Source organism: Gilbertella persicaria (assembly GCF_025201335.1).
Source record: "Gilbertella persicaria strain CBS 190.32 chromosome Unknown B0P05scaffold_20, whole genome shotgun sequence".
Lineage (NCBI taxonomy): Eukaryota > Fungi > Mucoromycota > Mucoromycetes > Mucorales > Choanephoraceae > Gilbertella > Gilbertella persicaria.
In genome coordinates this window covers 400633-417560 of record NW_026251981.1, presented here as the reverse complement: position 1 = coordinate 417560, position 16928 = coordinate 400633, and the positions used below count along the sequence as shown (strand labels likewise).

The 16928-nt window shown below is 36.4% G+C and overlaps 4 protein-coding genes across 4 annotated transcripts; 3 read left to right on the top strand and 1 right to left on the bottom strand.

Annotated features, from left to right (window-relative positions):
• Positions 1-333: 333 nt before the first annotated feature.
• B0P05DRAFT_587320 (Isochorismatase-like protein) lies at positions 334-894 on the top strand (the record flags this gene model as incomplete). Its single annotated transcript, XM_051582577.1, has 1 exon — positions 334-894. The coding sequence occupies one exon, from the start codon at positions 334-336 to the stop codon at positions 892-894; it is 561 nt and encodes a 186-aa protein (XP_051434898.1).
• A 4661-nt stretch (positions 895-5555) lies between these two features.
• On the top strand, positions 5556-7141 carry B0P05DRAFT_470159 (caspase domain-containing protein; the record flags this gene model as incomplete). Its single annotated transcript, XM_051574538.1, has 5 exons — positions 5556-5810; positions 5862-5988; positions 6038-6411; positions 6455-6544; positions 6590-7141. The coding sequence occupies 5 exons, from the start codon at positions 5556-5558 to the stop codon at positions 7139-7141; spliced, it is 1398 nt and encodes a 465-aa protein (XP_051434897.1).
• A 573-nt stretch (positions 7142-7714) lies between these two features.
• Positions 7715-8630, top strand: B0P05DRAFT_579416 (Snf7-domain-containing protein; the record flags this gene model as incomplete). The annotated part of the gene is made up of 2 exons (XM_051581925.1): positions 7715-8218; positions 8262-8630. 2 exons carry the CDS (start codon positions 7715-7717, stop codon positions 8628-8630), a joined length of 873 nt encoding a protein of 290 aa, XP_051434896.1.
• Positions 8631-12885: 4255 nt separating this feature from the next.
• B0P05DRAFT_637594 (uncharacterized protein) lies at positions 12886-14939 on the bottom strand (the record flags this gene model as incomplete). Its single annotated transcript, XM_051583651.1, has 6 exons — positions 12886-12996; positions 13125-13240; positions 13292-13467; positions 13589-13996; positions 14121-14772; positions 14825-14939. The coding sequence occupies 6 exons, from the start codon at positions 14937-14939 to the stop codon at positions 12886-12888; spliced, it is 1578 nt and encodes a 525-aa protein (XP_051434895.1).
• Between the last annotated feature and the right edge of the window lie 1989 nt (positions 14940-16928).

The following is a 16928-nucleotide window of genomic DNA, read 5'->3' as shown; positions in this document are numbered from 1 at the left end:
GGCTTTAGATCCAAATATGAATCGTGCAAATGAATTTGATTTGTGTGCAATCTGGAGACGCTATTTGTGCGGAGTAAACATTTCTTCTATGCAATTCTTTCTTAAATATGTGCAATCAATTCTCGAATAAGGTATATAGTCTCGCTAATTGGAGACTCATCCACTTTTTTATTTTATTTTAAACCCCGTGAGAAGTGATATAAGTAGAAGCTGCAAACGAATCAGAACAAGTGGAGTAAATTTCACCGTTCTTATTATTCATCATGATTTACAGTATAAATAATCAAAGATTTTGAACTTGGAAAAATATTATATCTATAGAAAACAATAAAAATGAAGGAAGCTCTTATTCTTGTTGACATCCAAAACGACTATTTCCCTAACGGCAGTCTCCCTACTTGGCAGCCCGAAGAGACAGCAGAGCAATGTAGAATTGTACTCGACAAGTTCAGAAAAGATGGCAAAGAAGTTGTCCATGTAGCTCATCATGTATTGCCTGAAGTCGCTCCTATTCCCAATTTCTTTGTACCTGGCTCATTTGGTGCTGAAATCCACGAAAGTGTTAAGCCTTTGCCCGAAGAAAAGGTCATTGTCAAATACTACTCAAATGGTTTCTGGGAAACAGGTCTCAAGGATTATCTCAAGAGCAAGGGTATTGAGAAGATTGTTGTGATTGGTATGATGATTCACAACTGTGTTCCTGCTACTGTTTTTGCTGGTAAGGATGAAGGCTTTGAAGTAGTCGTTGTTGATGAAGCTGTCAACACCTTGGACCAACCCCTTCATGGTGAAATGATTAAGGCTGAAGATATCAAACGAGGCTATTTGGCAGGTATTCAATTCTATTATGCCAAGGTCAAGAAGGTGCAGGACATTTTAGACAACAACTACTAGTTTAAATAAAATAGAATAGAATAGAATAAATATATATGTATATATTACTATAAAACCTTTGTTTAGTGCGTATGAGTATATGTATAAGCTAGTAATAACCGTATTTTGTGTTATGAAGCTATTGTATGAATTACCTGTTACTTTTATGTCAATTCTGGAAGCCCTTTCTTTTATGATGGTGTCCAGTTGTCCCTGTATGCATCTAAACTCATTCCTTAGTAATATATCTCTACAAGAATTATGTTGAGTATATTTTCAAAGGAGCTTGTTGCATTTTGACCTTAGAGATTTATCCAACTTTTTACTTTAAACCCTGTAAAAAAAGTGATGAAAGTAGAAGCTGTCTCTCGTTCAATAAAACACTGACATGCCTGATATTCAAGTGTCTATTAGCTTAACATATCTGATTTAAAAAAAGTCTATTAATATTTTGTAGTGCCACCCGAGTCTCGATGACAGCTTGACATCTGTCTCTCATGCTGGACACTAAACGTTCAGCAGGATCAAGGCTGATCTTCCCCCATTCATCAACAAGCACTGCCGAATTGAAGGCAGTGTTATTGATGCCAGCCCTTTTACTCTCGGTCTGCTTCTCAAGACCCCACCACAAGTACTCGATGGGGTTCAAACCGGGACCTTGAGCTGGCCAGTACTCAAAGGCCTTGATTAGATGGATCTTCTTCCAATGCTTAGACTTGGTACCTGTATGGCAGGTAGCGCCATCTTTTTGAAGCAGGAACTGCTTGTCATGCTCAGCTATCAATTCCAAGTACCAGGGCTGAAATTCCTCAGCCAAAGTCTGAATGTACTGGTCTTGGCCTACTGGACCTTCTAAGGCCACAAGAGGACTAATACAACTCGACCAAAAACAACCCCCCCAAATTATCACACTACCCTTACCTCACTTGGTAGTAGGGATAATGTTGGCATCCTTGTACCTCTTACAAACCTTTCTAAGCATTCAAATGCCACCATCATTGCCCTTTACAGAGTAGCGAGACTCATCCAACCAGATCACGCTTCTCCACTGGTCTTGAGTCCAATTTGCATGACCCTTGGCCCATCGTAGGCCAGTCTTCTTGTTTCTCTCACTCAAAGCTGCCTTATCAGCAGCGTAGTAAGAATGAAACCCCAACTGCGAATAATGAATAACAGTTGGTTGACTCACCTCGACTTCTTGAGTCTTCAATTTCATTTTTACCTCGTCAATGGTGAGGAATGGATCCCTCAAGATCGTCTGTACAGTCGGTCTAGACAGATCAACAGTGGAACTGATTACACTTTGAGGAAGACGTCCTTTGTTGAGATAGTAAACATCCCAGTATTTTTTTTTCTTTGCGTTCTTTGTAAGAACGGCGGCTAGTTGAGTTGTTGGAAGTACTTGTTGCTCGGTATTTCTGTCTTCAGTTAGTCTATCTATGATTGTTTTGTGATTTTGTCTAAATTGTTTGTAACCATCTTGTAGTTGTTAGGCTATATTTATTCTAAGGTCTCTTGTTTGGTTTATGATTTGGGTGGCCGCGTCCTGTAGTTCCACCATTTGTGCCCGTATTTGCTTGGCAAGAGTCCCAAGTCGGTTATACTTGCTCTTGCAAAGCGTTTCGAATTTCTTGCAGCATATTGCTCGAGCGATTGATATTAGGAGTAATTAAGTTTAATTGTTTTGAATTTTTTTTCTTTTTTTTTTTTTTGCGAGTATACTCGATCATAGGTTTTCTTAGCGTCCAACAGAACTGCAACTTCAGGAGAGTAGGATCTCCTTTTTTGGACAGCAATATCAACCTTGTATGTGGCCAAGAGGATGGGAAAGATCCATGAAAAGCATCCTGTATGATAGTCGATAGAAGATATCAAAATTCCCTAGATCGAGGGCAAAGATACTTGTAAAATTTGAATGGTAGACCATCGAGCCCTGGGCTTTTAGACAGAGGACTATGTTTAATAATGGTCATTAGCTCGTCTATTACTGACGGCTCCATGAGTGACTCTTGGTCGGTAGAAGAAAGAGTACTGTCCCTGGGAATTGATTGAACCAACTGAGTAGCTGCATTGTAATCTATTAGGTCTGGCGTATGCAAGGAGGAATAGAAGTGGTGAGCTTCTTGCAGTATATCCTCTATGTCGCGGACCATTGTACTATTATCAAATTCTTGTAAACATGTAATTGTTTGCTTTGTTTGACGAGATTTTAAAACTTGAAAGAAATACTTGTTGCTTATTCCCCCCTTGTGTATACCAGCGAGTGGCTGTTCGCATGCAATATTGGGCAGCTTTCGTCTCAGTCAATTGTTTAATCTGTTTGTCAATGTCAGATAGTTTACTCAACAAGAATGGAGTAGAGTTTTCACTAGTAGCCATCGAAATAGCTGATACGAGTTGTGTTCGTCTGTTCTGAAGTTGTATCAGAAGGTGCTTGGATTTGACTTTTGAATTGCTTGAATATGATTGTGCTAAGTTGCGTATCATGAATTTGAAGTCCTCCCATGTTCTCTGTCGCAGAGTGGCCAGCTCTGAATCAAAATTCACTTGAGTTGAATTAGTAGGTAGAGGGTTATTCGTATCTGGAATTGCAAGTTAGTGTTGAATTCCCCTAGGATAAAAGTTGGTTGAACATCTTCATAAGATGGTTGGAAGAAAGGGACCTCTGTGACTAAAGAGTCGTATAAAAGAGGCCGAGCTTCCTCCACTGCTGGCGCATATATGTTAACCACAGAACAAACAAAATCGTCGTTCCGGTCATATATATTCGCAAAAATGCACCTTCCATCTAGATAAGTAGTTGCATCTCTAATGGAAAGTTGCGTATTAATACAAACTATAGCGCAATATTGAGTAACATAGGTAGAGAATCGAGGAAGAACGAAATTGGTGAACTTGTGAATGTGTAAATCAGTGAATGAAGAGCCTCTACTGACAGAAATATCTTGAATACAAAGAACATCGATTTTTAAGAAGCGTGAGATGAAGTGTGATAGAAACTCCTTACGGAGTTTTGGTGATGACTCTTTGAAAATGCTGCGAGCATTTAGAGAGCCTATTCTAATGTGGTTACTATTCATTAAGCCTCATGGCCATCAGCACTGGGTTTGCGTGCCGCATCTGGCTCAGTACTGTTGCGCTCTCCTTCCATTAAATCCAACTCCATTCCTCGGGACTCGATCTCCTCCTCAATGTGTTCCTCCTCGTCCGTATGATGATCCTGAGAAACAACCACGGGAGAATCTAGATTCATATGAACTTCCATTGTATTCGAGGCCCATTGAGAGTGAGACGATCCATCAGGACGGAAAATTGGTACAGACGGTTTCTCTCCAAGGGCTGGTTGTGCCTTGCGACGGGCTGCCTTATCCTTGGCTGCTTCATATTTAGCCAACAAGGTAGAATCATCTTTCGAGCCTAAGTCTGCCTTGCAAAATCGTCGAATGTGACCCTTATCGTCACATTCGAAACACACCTGTGCCTACAAAGTAGGGCAATTGCGACGAACATGTTTTGCTTGGCGACGGTAGTAACAAATTGGTGCAGCACCTTTAAAAGAGGCTGGTACATGCTTATCCCAGTAACTGAAATAAAGCTGTCGAGTCAGATCCTTAATGTCAATGGCGTTGCCATCCTTGTTCTGAGCTGCTGTTTGTGTATCAATGATGAAACTGATCTTTCCATCAAAGAAACCTTCGCACGTAAACTTTTTGATCTGGCGAACTGTGCCATAATGTCTAAGCGATTGCTGTAGCCCTGTCAACAGTTCCTCGCTGATAGGGATATGAAGCAGAGTGAGAGCGACATGAACAAAGCTTTTGGCCGTGCTTTCCCTGGTAGGAGTGACCAAAAATGTACGCTCTTTAACAGTAATCCCAGTCGCTATAGCCTTTTGCTTGGGAGTGTAGCCAATTAGATGCTGGAATCCTTCCACTTTACCGAAAGTATCCTGAATTGCTTTATAAGCCGCAACATGATTGGCAAAAGTATCAGGAGGAAAGGTGAACAAAACAGAGCCAGTAGTAAGTAATTGACAAACAATGCTAGCTACTTTACGATTCAACATCTCGGATTCAAAGCTATGCGATTTGAAGATGACTTCAGGTACGTACTTAATCGCGCTGTTTTGGGAGCTGATCCTCAATGTATGAGGGAAGCGCAGTCTGTTACCAATCTCAGCAACCTTAGTCCAAGGTATTTCACTAAAGACTGTCATAGTTAGATAAGATAAAGAGGTTTGTTTTAAGGTTTGTTTATTATTACTACTCAAATGGCACACTCAGACTTTCTATTAGTTATGAATATGCGAAAGAGCCCCAGATCAAACGAAGAATGCCATGCAAAGGGAGGGTTCAGCAACTCACACTTCAATTTCTCTTTTACTATACGTGTTCGATGTACTCTCTGTTTTGATGAACATTCTTTTTTCTTTTTGCCAATAGTTCCAGACTAAAATCATGTTTTGGTATTAGAGACTCTTTGCTTAAAAGTCAGAATGTCAAGGTCCATACGTCAAAGTAGCATATAATGCCTGAAGGTGAGAATAGATTTGTTGTGACTATCAACTTTATTGTCAATATAAACCGGTTTCCACGGAGTTTTAGCATGTTTGCTTAATTTGAGCAATACAAAAATAGCTATCGAGTCTATTCTTTTGTTTCTTTTCCTTCTTTCCGAACAAAATGAGCTTCTCTGGCCCAGGCTACACAACAGGCGGCTATATGCCTTACCCTCCTCCACAAGGTCAATACCCACCACAACCACCACAACCACAAAATCCATATCCTCCTCCAGGTCAATACCCTCCTGGACAATGCTCACCTTATTACGGTCAACCACCACCGCAGCAACCTTATTACCCTCCTCCACCTCCTCCACAACCATTTTATGGACAAACACCTCATTATTCAGTAGGCCCACCTCTTCCACCAAGAAACGTAAGCTTTATCTTTTTGAAGTAATTTTGTATTTATATTCAGTCTGTTTAGGAACAACCTCCTCCTCCTCCTCCGCCATATACACCAGACCCAATTTTCTCACCTTCTGATCCAACTGTTGCACAAGCCAATTATCCTCAACAACCCTACTCTTCTCATAACCCATCTCCTCATCCAGGTAAACGCATATGGCTTTATACATGATTCCATGCTCATACAATCCATAGTTCCTTATGGAACACCTTCAAGTGTCAACCCCAATGATTTCATTATGCATGTAGATCCAAGATATCAACAAGCTCCACCCCAGTTTCAACTCTCCAACTGCCAAGGAAGAAAACGAGCCTTATTGATTGGTATCAACTATTTTGGTCAACAAGCTGAACTCAAGGGCTGCATTAATGATGTTCATAACGTTAAACACTTTTTGATTTCAATGTATAATTTTCGACAAGAAGACATGGTGATCTTGACAGATGATCAAATGGATCCACAGAGTATACCTACTAAACAAAATATTATTCGTGCTATGCAATGGCTTGTACATGATAATCGACCTAATGATTCATTCTTTCTTCATTTTAGTGGTCATGGTGGAAGAGTAAGTTAGCAAAATACAGGGTCAAATTGCTGATATCTGTTAGATGAGAGACTATGATGGGGATGAGGACGATGGTTATGATGAGACTATTTATCCAGTAGATCATTCAGTCTATGGACAGATTGTAGATGATGTAAAGTATACGTGCATACATACACAGACTTATGTGAAGTGATAGATGATGAATGATATACTAGTAAGACCCTTAGTCGTTGGGTGTCGATTGACTGCCGTGTTTGATTCTTGTCACTCAGGCACAGCACTCGATCTCCCCTATGTCTATTCAACTAAGGGAGCCTTGAAAGAGTCCAACTTTTTCAGAGATACTGGTAGTACACTCAAGAATGCAGGCAGGGCTTATCTCTCAGGCGATGCTACACGCGCTATATCTTCTGTCATGTCAATTGGCAATAAACTCTTGAGTGGGAATGGTCTAAGTGGTCAAAGTGCGACTACTAAAGAACGCATTCGGCGTCAAAAGGGCTCTGCTGCTGATGTAATCATGTTTTCTGGCTGTAAAGATGACCAAACATCGGCTGATACAACAGAAGCAGGCATGGCTACAGGTGCTATGAGTTATGCTATCACTACAGCCCTTCGTCAAAACAGAAATCAAACTTATCTGCAATTATTGAACTCGGTTCGATTCATTCTAAAACAAAAGTATAATCAAAGACCACAGCTTTCTTCTTCTCATCCTATGGATATGAACTTGCTATTTATGATTTAATTTTTTTTTCTTCTAATAAAAACACACACATGAATAAGAAACATTCCAAGATTAAAGACTATTTAGAAGCCAATGTAGTTGAATTCAGTCAGCCTGATTCAGAACGATTGTCTGCCTTGTATTCTGATTTTACAAAACTAGTGTTTCTTAACAAGTTTGCATACGATACGAATATCAACTTTTGGCGAAGAGTGATACTTGACTGTAATCTACAAGGCCATCTCGATTCACCTGATTATGCTTTGGTGATTGATAAAGATACCAGCACAGAAAAGTTTCATCGACCTATCCTAGGCAAACCATTATCACTTGAAGCTGTGTTTGTAAGTAGTTAGTGGATGCCTGTTGTATTCACATTCTGTGTAGGATCATATGGAAAAAGAACAAGAATTAGTACCTATCGAAAACTTTGATCAGATCTTTGCTCCTCCAACCACTTGGTTTGGTTGGATATATGATAATGTACTTCGACACACATGGGAGTGGCGTTGGCGTGTACTTACAGATAGTTTACCTCATCCTGCTAAACAGTATGTAGTAGTGCCTACACTAAAGGCAGTAGCGAAAACCATCATGGATCATCATCTTCAGACACCTTCCTCACGAGCAACAGACCATGTATTGACGCTGACACAGTTTAAAGCACGTTATGGCAATTGTTTTGTGAATCAGATACAACTGACAGATGCAGATATTCACTTGATACTCAAATATCTCCATTCGCAACATGGTGTAGCAGTAGCAGATCAAGTCAAAGGATACAGTACCACTTATACCGTCATTAAGTTTCCCTCCAGTCCAAACCAAGTGGCTACTATCACAGTTCATGATAAAGCCTTGGTCAATATCCGTACTACATGTTATGCATTGTCTGTTCAAGTGGATGAATTACAAAAGAAATCGGAAGCATTAGCAAAAGAATCAGTTGCTGAAAAGCAAAAAGGGCATACAGCAAAGGCATTGTATTGTCTAAAAAAACGAAAGAACTTGCAACAGGTTCTTGAGAGGAGATTAAAATCAATGGAAACCATGGATACCATTCTGATGAAAATAGAATCATCCCATGATGATCTCCAGGTAAGGTTGCTATGAAAATACTCAGATTGACTGATAAGATTAGATTGTACAAGCATTCAATCTGGGGGCAGATACTTTGAAGAGTCTATTGGGTGAAAATGGTCTGAATGTGGATACTGTAGATGAAGCCATGCAACAATTACAAGATGTATTACAAGATCAAAAAGAAATGGAAGATGCTATGAAGATGTGCATGGATGATATGCAGGTGGATGAATCTGATATTGAACAAGAACTGCAAGAACTTGTTCAAGAACAACCTAAGGAACAACCTAAGGAACAACCTAAGGAACAACCCATGAATGAACAACAAATTCAATCTGAATTATCCAGATTAAATCAAATGTTCTCTTCAGTGAAAAAGGTTCCTACTGCAGTATCTCAAAAGAGAGAAAGAGAGCTTGCTTCTTGATAAACCAATAAAGCCAGTTAATAATACATAAGTTTATTAGAAACACAAAATGTACTTTCCAACCTGTGTGAGTTTAGTTATTGCGCTAACAGATGCCAACGTCTAATTTTATATTGATTGAACCTTACACAATTTAACTAATCTTTTTGATCATCAGACTCCTTCGCAACTTCAGCAGAATTCTCTATTTGCAGCACATGTTGTAAGGAGGGAGATCTGGTTGTTGTTTGTCTACATTTCTAGGAAAATGACACTTTTCTATGACATTCTATGTGTATTGCATGATTTCTTCCCACGGTATAAAAAAATTAGGCTTTGGTGCAATAGAAAAAAATATAGATCTTTGCTTTCTGAGCCTATTGATGTAAATAATATAACCTTATTGCTGGTGAAATACTGTGTTGACGTGTGAAAACGTTTCGAGAGTTCTTGCTTGTATTTCATCATTTTCATAATCTATTTGAAAAGCAAATACTTTGATCGAAAACTATAGTGCCTTGCACATATTTTGAGTATTTAAGCTTGTCAGTAGCTCTATTTTTTGCCTTGTAGCGTCAAATAGAAGATCAGAAGTTATCAAATGGATAATTTTCACGAGTAGTACTTTTTGAATCAAAAGTCATTTTGGCCAAATTTCATAGGTTGCCAGTGACATTGTACCTCTTGAGCTGTATGTCTCTTTATTATAGATAAAACGAGTAATTAAATTAGAGCAGTGAGTATATGATAATGTACAGTCATCCGTACTAGATTTAATGTATCATATAAGTTTCCAACACTTTGACACTTTTATGAGCAAACAATCTCTTTTTTTTTAATTTAGGTAAACCAAGTAATTCTTTGTCAAGATAGTATATTCAAGTAAGCTACTTGATGATGTAAGGCTTATTCATGTAACAAAGGCTACAGGCAGATGAATGTTTTAATAGTAAAACAAGACGGCAATCCATACAAATCTTTGTCTTTTCCTTAGACTTACGAAGGTTTTGTAAAGCCTGTTTATGCATACATAAATACTTTAGCTACTCACAAACAATGTTTGTTAACATACAGGTACCTTTGGAGTTGATTTGGACCAAAAAAAAAAAAAAAAAAAAAAAAGCACTTACATTAATGGACAACAAACGATTTTCATTTAATGCAAATCGTTGTACTGCAGTAATCAGTAAATTACTATTTAAGGTTCTTGTATGGAATAAAGGTCTCTACAGATCATGCTGTATTCTGATGCAAGCAATCATCTATAAATATGAACCTATTTCTGACTCAATAAAACGCATTCTTTGTTTGATCTTAATTTTTCACTCTTATTTTGACATTGACAAAGTATCAACGAATAGCATGAATGAATACAGATGAACATGGATGAACAAGTGTAATAATGGATGAGCATGGGTGAACGTGAATGACCCTGGGTAAACATGAATACGCACAGATGACAATCAATAACCATGGTTTAGTAGAGAACAATAAAAATCTAGTTAAAACTGTTTATTTGATCTAGTTTAAACAAAAAAATAAACAAAAAAAAAAAAAAAAAAAAAAAAGTGAAAAATCAAATTTCTTTCTACTTGAAAGTAATTGTTTTTAAAAAAATTTCGTTTTTGTCAACCTAAATGGCATACTTTTGTATCTGCATAAATTTTGTCAAATTTATTTATTCAGTATGAAAAGCAATCTTAAGTATAAGGCTAGAATTAGTCCAAACTGCTAGGATTTGGTCAATTCATAAGAATAACTAAACTAGACTAAAATACTTCTTAAGGGAACAAGGACAAAGAAATATAGAGGGAAAAGTGCTGATGTGATAATGATTGCAGGCGTATGTGTGTAGCCAAAGAAGAAAGAGAAACAGCTGATTAATTGTCAAAAAGAGCAGAATGTTTGTGGTAGCATGCTGCATTGAGGGGATTTGGAATGAAATGGAATTGATAAGGTCCATTTGGCACCCTAATAAAATACAGAGCAGGTATCCTTGGTTGGTTTTGTGAAGAGTCAGTCTAACATGTAGGGCAGAGGATTAGAGACAGTTGTAAGTTGGTCAAACGCAGTATGCAGTTTAAGGCATTAGATGAAAAGTGGATGAGAAAAGTTTGCACTACATAAACAAGGCTTAGGGCTCTCTCCAGGTAGCAAAACGAGTCGTCAGCAAATTAGACAGCTGCGGTTGAGATTGTTCATAGAAAGCAAGATAAACCAGTGTTGTTCGTATCAATAGAGAATAGTAGGGTCATATTCGAGTGATCGTTCTTAGAAATTGCTTATACTAAGCCTTTATGCCTAAAAATCTCTCTAGTTCTGAAAGAAATCAGAGACAGGAAAAGATGTCTTGTCATGGGATGACTATATCAGGAAGAATATACACAGCGATGTCTTTCTTAGGTATGACAATATCGTATTTAGTAGAGTCCCATCTATGGTCTAGTGTGAGACTATGCTCAGCATATTGATCAAAGAAAGATTGAAAAGACTTCTCAGGAGCAATTGATACAACATTGCCTGTATAAAATAAACAATCGACACAAGTAATGAACTCGTTTGCGAACATATTGTCGATCATGGATGCAGCATACATCAGTTGAGAAAGACTATTAATATGGTAGTAATTAGACATAGTGAAAGAATAAATCCCTATAGTTCCCAACTTAATGGTGCAAAACAATATGAACTGGTGTTAGACAGAGCAGCTCTAATGGTATTGCAAACTGCTACATCGTAGCTCAATTTAACATAAAAAAAAACGTACTCTCTAGAGCCATCCTAAGCGGTGTCTAAGAATGTTGCCTGGTTTGGGGGGAATATTAATACAGATTTTGATTATTATGCTGAAATCGGAGGTATCTTTAAGATAGAAATAAACATTATCTACACATATTTGGCAACTCCATTATGTTCACTAGAGAGTTCTGTCTTTTATAAGTTTAGTTGCTGCTTCTTTTTCTATCGCTTTAGCTATCTTTTTTGATTATATATCACAAACTTTACGGCTTTGCACTTTTTCTAAAAGTTGCAAAATTTGTAAACATCAAAATCCTTCAATGGATGTAATGAATTTCTAGAAAAAAATTAATTAATTTTTAACATTTATGCCGACATACAAGTGTGCCATTTGTGTACTTAAAAAAAAATTTTCAAGGAAAAATAAAAACAACCATCTTAAAATAAATCAAAAGTATTTTCTGCATTAACAAAAACCAAAAAAAAAGTAGAAAATTTCTGATTTTCCTGTTTTAAATTAACAAAAAAGCTTGTTTTTCAATTTTTAAGTTTTAAATTAATAAACAAGTCTACCGGATGATGATTTTGCTGTTTTAGTTTAAAGAAGAGGTTACTGGTTGGTAGACTTGTTTATTAATTTAAAACTTAAAAATTGAAAAACAAGCTTTTTTGTTAATTTAAAACAGGAAAATCAGAAATTTTCTACTTTTTTTTTGGTTTTTGTTAATGCAGAAAATACTTTTGATTTATTTTAAGATGGTTGTTTTTATTTTTCCTTGAAAATTTTTTTTTAAGTACACAAATGGCACACTTGCATGTCGGCATAAATGTGAGTGGAGAATGAATTAGATAAGTACATCCGACGAAACTAGGTTGGGCCAATCATTTTTTTTTGGTCATTTCCAAATTAGAAATACAAATATAATTGTTTGTTTCCTACCTGTAGTATCTTTAAATTAGTCACCAAAAGGGCAATAAACAACCACGTTCTATGTGGCGCTTTGCCTATTATGCCGAGAAAAAACAACTGGTCGTCCACTTCCAGACCAGATTTGTGCTGAAATATATACCATGTTCTTGTTTGCTAAAACATCCCTATTCCAATATATATTACAATTTTTGCAAATTAATATACTATGGAATGATATGTCTTGATCACGGTGATTGCGAAAGTTCATCTGGTGGCATGTGTCACAAACCTATGTATTTTATGCACAAGAATATTCAGAGTCAATGCAATTTAACAGTATGTTAAAAGACTTACAGATGACGTACGGAATTCGTCTATGTACAACACTGATAGCTCACCTAACTTCTCCTGTCTTTTAAATGTCTGTATATAATTTCAGAGACACCGACATGCTTTCCTCTGAATCTGACATGGCTTTTTCCTTTCATGCCGTTACCAAAGATTATTAAAGGCATTTTTCCCCCATCCATTTCCATAAAATTATTCTTGTGTAAGGGCCGTCTAAGTTGGAAGAAGCTTAATATATAAACACTATAAGTAGATAGAATGCAATTATGTTACGTTATATCAGCTGGGAGGTGGGGAATCCTTGGATTTCGCCTGTTGAGCATTTTCTTTCTTTTTCGCCAGTTGGACTTTGTTCTTTTCCTTTTTGCTGGATTGTACTTTTTGCCACCACTTAACAAAATATTAACAGCTTCATCTAAGGCACATTGTCGGCCAACGTAGTTTTTCCATCTGATTGAGGCCGTCCGGAAGCTGTAGAAACCAAAAAAATTGGGCAGGTGTGTCATCATGTAATTTACATGTATCTCATAGTTATCCACGCTTGATGTTTTTGGGATGGGGATTCTTGTCTCCAGATCCTTTAGCCCTTGTATTGTCTTCAACTGATCTTCTTTTTCTGATCGGTTAGGTGATCCTGACATGGAATAGTATTCTTTGCTAGACAGTTTCCTGACTTAATTCTCACCATAATAGGCGACATAGGGACTGTTTCTATTGGGGTCCAAGAAACAAGGATTGAAGTGTTCATCGATTTCGCCCTGGTTAAAGTCACTAAGCTCTAACACAATTTTATCTTCGTTTGGAACTTGAGGTATATTTCTCGCGAAATTGACACGACAGGTATAGCCATCCGTATATAAACTATTGAGAAACATTTTCCCTTTCTGTCTTGGAAATTGTTGTAACTATAGTAGGCTATTGTTATATGTCATAAGTGATATATTAGCTGCCTTTTTTGGTGCATTTAGAAGTGTAAGATTACCTGTGGATCTTCGATTTCGTAAAATCAAATAAATCAAAAAAGCGTCGTGCAGCAAGTGAAAATTGACTCTCGTTATTCTCTTTTGGGATTTTGGCTTCGTGAAAAAGAACATCAACATTTTCGCGGTCAATTTTAATGAAGCGCCATTTGGAACTCGGGTTCGGGAAAAGCGAAAACAAGCGAGTTCGTTGCTCTTCTGACAGTGTCTTTTGTAGTTGTTCATAGTATTGCAGTATATGTTTCATCACATTCAAAGCTGACAACGGGTTAGTGGTCACTGCCTCCCTTGAACAGGGTAAGTAAGGTATTCTATTTTTAATGGGCTGGATTTCGGTGTTCAAGAACTGTTGAAGGCCTGGTGCGTTATCAAGTTCTTTTTGAGTCAAAAAGTCTTCAGGCAAATTAGATCTGGTAGCGTTCGTCAGCACCTCGTCCAAGATATAACAGTAGGTAGTCTTTTTTATGACGGACATGTTCATATCCTAATAAAATTGGTTAGATTTTTAAAAAAATTTTCATGTGAAGTACTTACAGGATATCTGATTTTCCAACATAAGTTTCATAATTTTCAACATAGAAATTACTGTAGGCAGTTACTAAACTTTCACATGCAGACGATACTATTTGGTCATAGCCCACCAAGTCACCTTTTTGTAAAAGCATATTAACATTTTCCAGATCTTGTAAACGGTTGGAAATTGCCTCGAGGTAGAGAAGTGATGGATAATAGTCTTGGAGTTGGTGAATATTGATGTTGCAAAAGAGTTGATTAAAGATATATTTGAATATATGTTCCACACTATTTGAGTGTACTAATAAGTAGTAATTGACAAACATTTGTGCCCGATAGATGACAGCACGAAGGAAAGTAGACTGTCTAACGATTATGTTCTGGTAACGCTCTAGTCTATTGGGGTCTTCTTGTTTATGCCTCAGGAACGACTTGAGAGTTAAAGAAGTTGTGTATCTTTGATGGTAGTTAGGAAATGCTCTTTCTAAAAGCTCTTTGATGCTGAATTCGTGATTGGTACAATCTCGCGAAGTAGCGCGTGTATTCCCTGACTGCCCGCAAAATGTACACACGGTATTAGCTCTTGATGAAGGCCCCGCCTCTGATTCCTTTCTTCGTTTTCTTGCGTCCGCTTTAGCTCTCTTTTCTTCGAATGTGTCTTTTCTTTTTTGACCTATAAAATGGCTTAGATAATGTATTACACGATTATTTTAAGAAAGTTTTACCTCTTCTTCGTGCTGGATCACCCGTATTTCTTTGTTCTTGCACTCCTTCTTTGAGTTTCAATTGTTTTTTGTTTCGTATTAGCTCTTCGGCTGCTGGGTAGAGTACTGGTCTCATATTGTTTTTTTTTATAAAAAGGAACAAAACAAAAAAAAAAGGAGAAATATTGATTTATTATTTGGTCTAAAACCATTCTCTTCGGGGAGAGTCAAATACTTGTAGAGTTCAAGTTGTAGGGTTTTATCAGTAATATTGTATTAACCAATAAAATTACATTTTGTCGGTTACTTTTTGACTCTACCTGTAGATTTTCTACATCGCCAACAAGTTCTTTACCTTGCAACTCTGCTTTTTCTAGGTTTGTCTCAATCTTTTTAGTAGCTAGTTCTTTCAAAGATGCTTTTGGCGTTATGAAATAGTATCAAAAATATACACCAGGGGAAAACCAGTAACTTCAAAATATAAAAAAAAATAGTATTTTTAAGGATTGCTTAACTTTGTCTAATGTTGTTGAATTTATTTAGATTATATAATTACCAATCGATCTGACGGGTTTCTTTAAGCAAAGAGTAAAAAGGTTAATAATAGATGCCTTTTTTTCCTCTTCTCTTACACTTTATTTCAATTTTTTTTTTTACAAAACTCTTATTTCAGTAAAACAATTAACAGTATATTTATTATATTCCAAAAAATTTACTCTTATCGCAATAATTGTGAATCCAGTAACTAGTTTATAACATGTATTATCCAAAGCAAGTACATAATATACTAACGAGCGTTAATTTAGCATTCGAAAGAGCTCGATAGAAATAAATAAGGATCGGTAATGTTTTTAATGAAAGCAAAGTCCAATGAATAACTTGTTTAGAAGTCGCCTTTTCTCTTCATCTATTATAATTCTTTATATATGCATACCGCCAAAAGTATGTATTAAGTCTGTCTTCTGTGTCGGATGCACGTTTGAACTGTGAGTGTCATTTTTTCTTCGTTTCAAAAAAAACATTTTCTGATACTTTTCTTTTTTAGTCTGATCAAGAGCTTCCGGTTGCCCTGACCTTATCAATTGTATTATAAAGTTTCCGTTATATTGAAACTCACTCATAACATTAGAATATATTTTGTTTATTATTGCATTGCAATATGCCTTTTTGTTCCTTTTTTTCTAAATAAAAACCAAAATTTGTAAAAAAGCATTCTATTCAGTCCATTTTAATTTTGGCTGTGACCAATATTTTTTTTTTTTTTTTTTTTTTTTTTTTTTGGTTTTTTTTGGTTTTTTTTTTGGTTTTTTTTTTGGTTTTTTTTGGTTTTTTTTGGTTTTTTTTGGTTTTTTTTGGTTTTTTTTGGTTTTTTTTGGTTTTTTTTTAATTTTAAGCGGATGTCTTATTCTATGAGCCAGTGGTAAAAGAGTGTACATGGATCAGGTTCAGGCGCAAATTCCGCATGCGGTTTGAGGCACATCTGATCGAGAAGAAGTAAAACGTTAAGGAGGTTAGTTCATCATGGCTTCCAATATTGGAGTAAGAGCTGCTTGTCAATTTTCCAAGTAATAGTAGCAGACAAATTGTATACAATTATGGTCTCATTATTATTTCAGCAAACATATAAATAGTCAATACAGTTTTTCTTCGCTATATAAACCGTCAAGTTAAAAAATCTAGAGTTTCAATCCATCGACAAAGATAATATATGTTGTAAAATTGTTGAATAAATTAACTCTTTAGCTTATTCATACAATACTAAAGCCTGCGAGCGTTATAATAAACTTGTCATATTCACTATTTCTACATCCGAATCTATTGGTGTGGTTGTGGCTAATCGTGGAAGTCTCTTGCATTTATTTATTATGATGTACTGTTATATTTGGGAGATATTCAAGCTTATTAAATATGCAGGGTTTTTGTTCATTGAGTATCAATTGAACAACAAAAACTGCTATATTATTGTTGGAAGAAAATTATAGCTAGAATTCTTCATGTGCTTTTTAATGATCACACTTAAAAAAACGCACACTTTTTACAGTATAAGTATTTTGTTTTAGTAATTGAAGGTTATACTTCGCCATTTACTACACAACTTGCTAAAACTCAATGTCCACAATAGGTA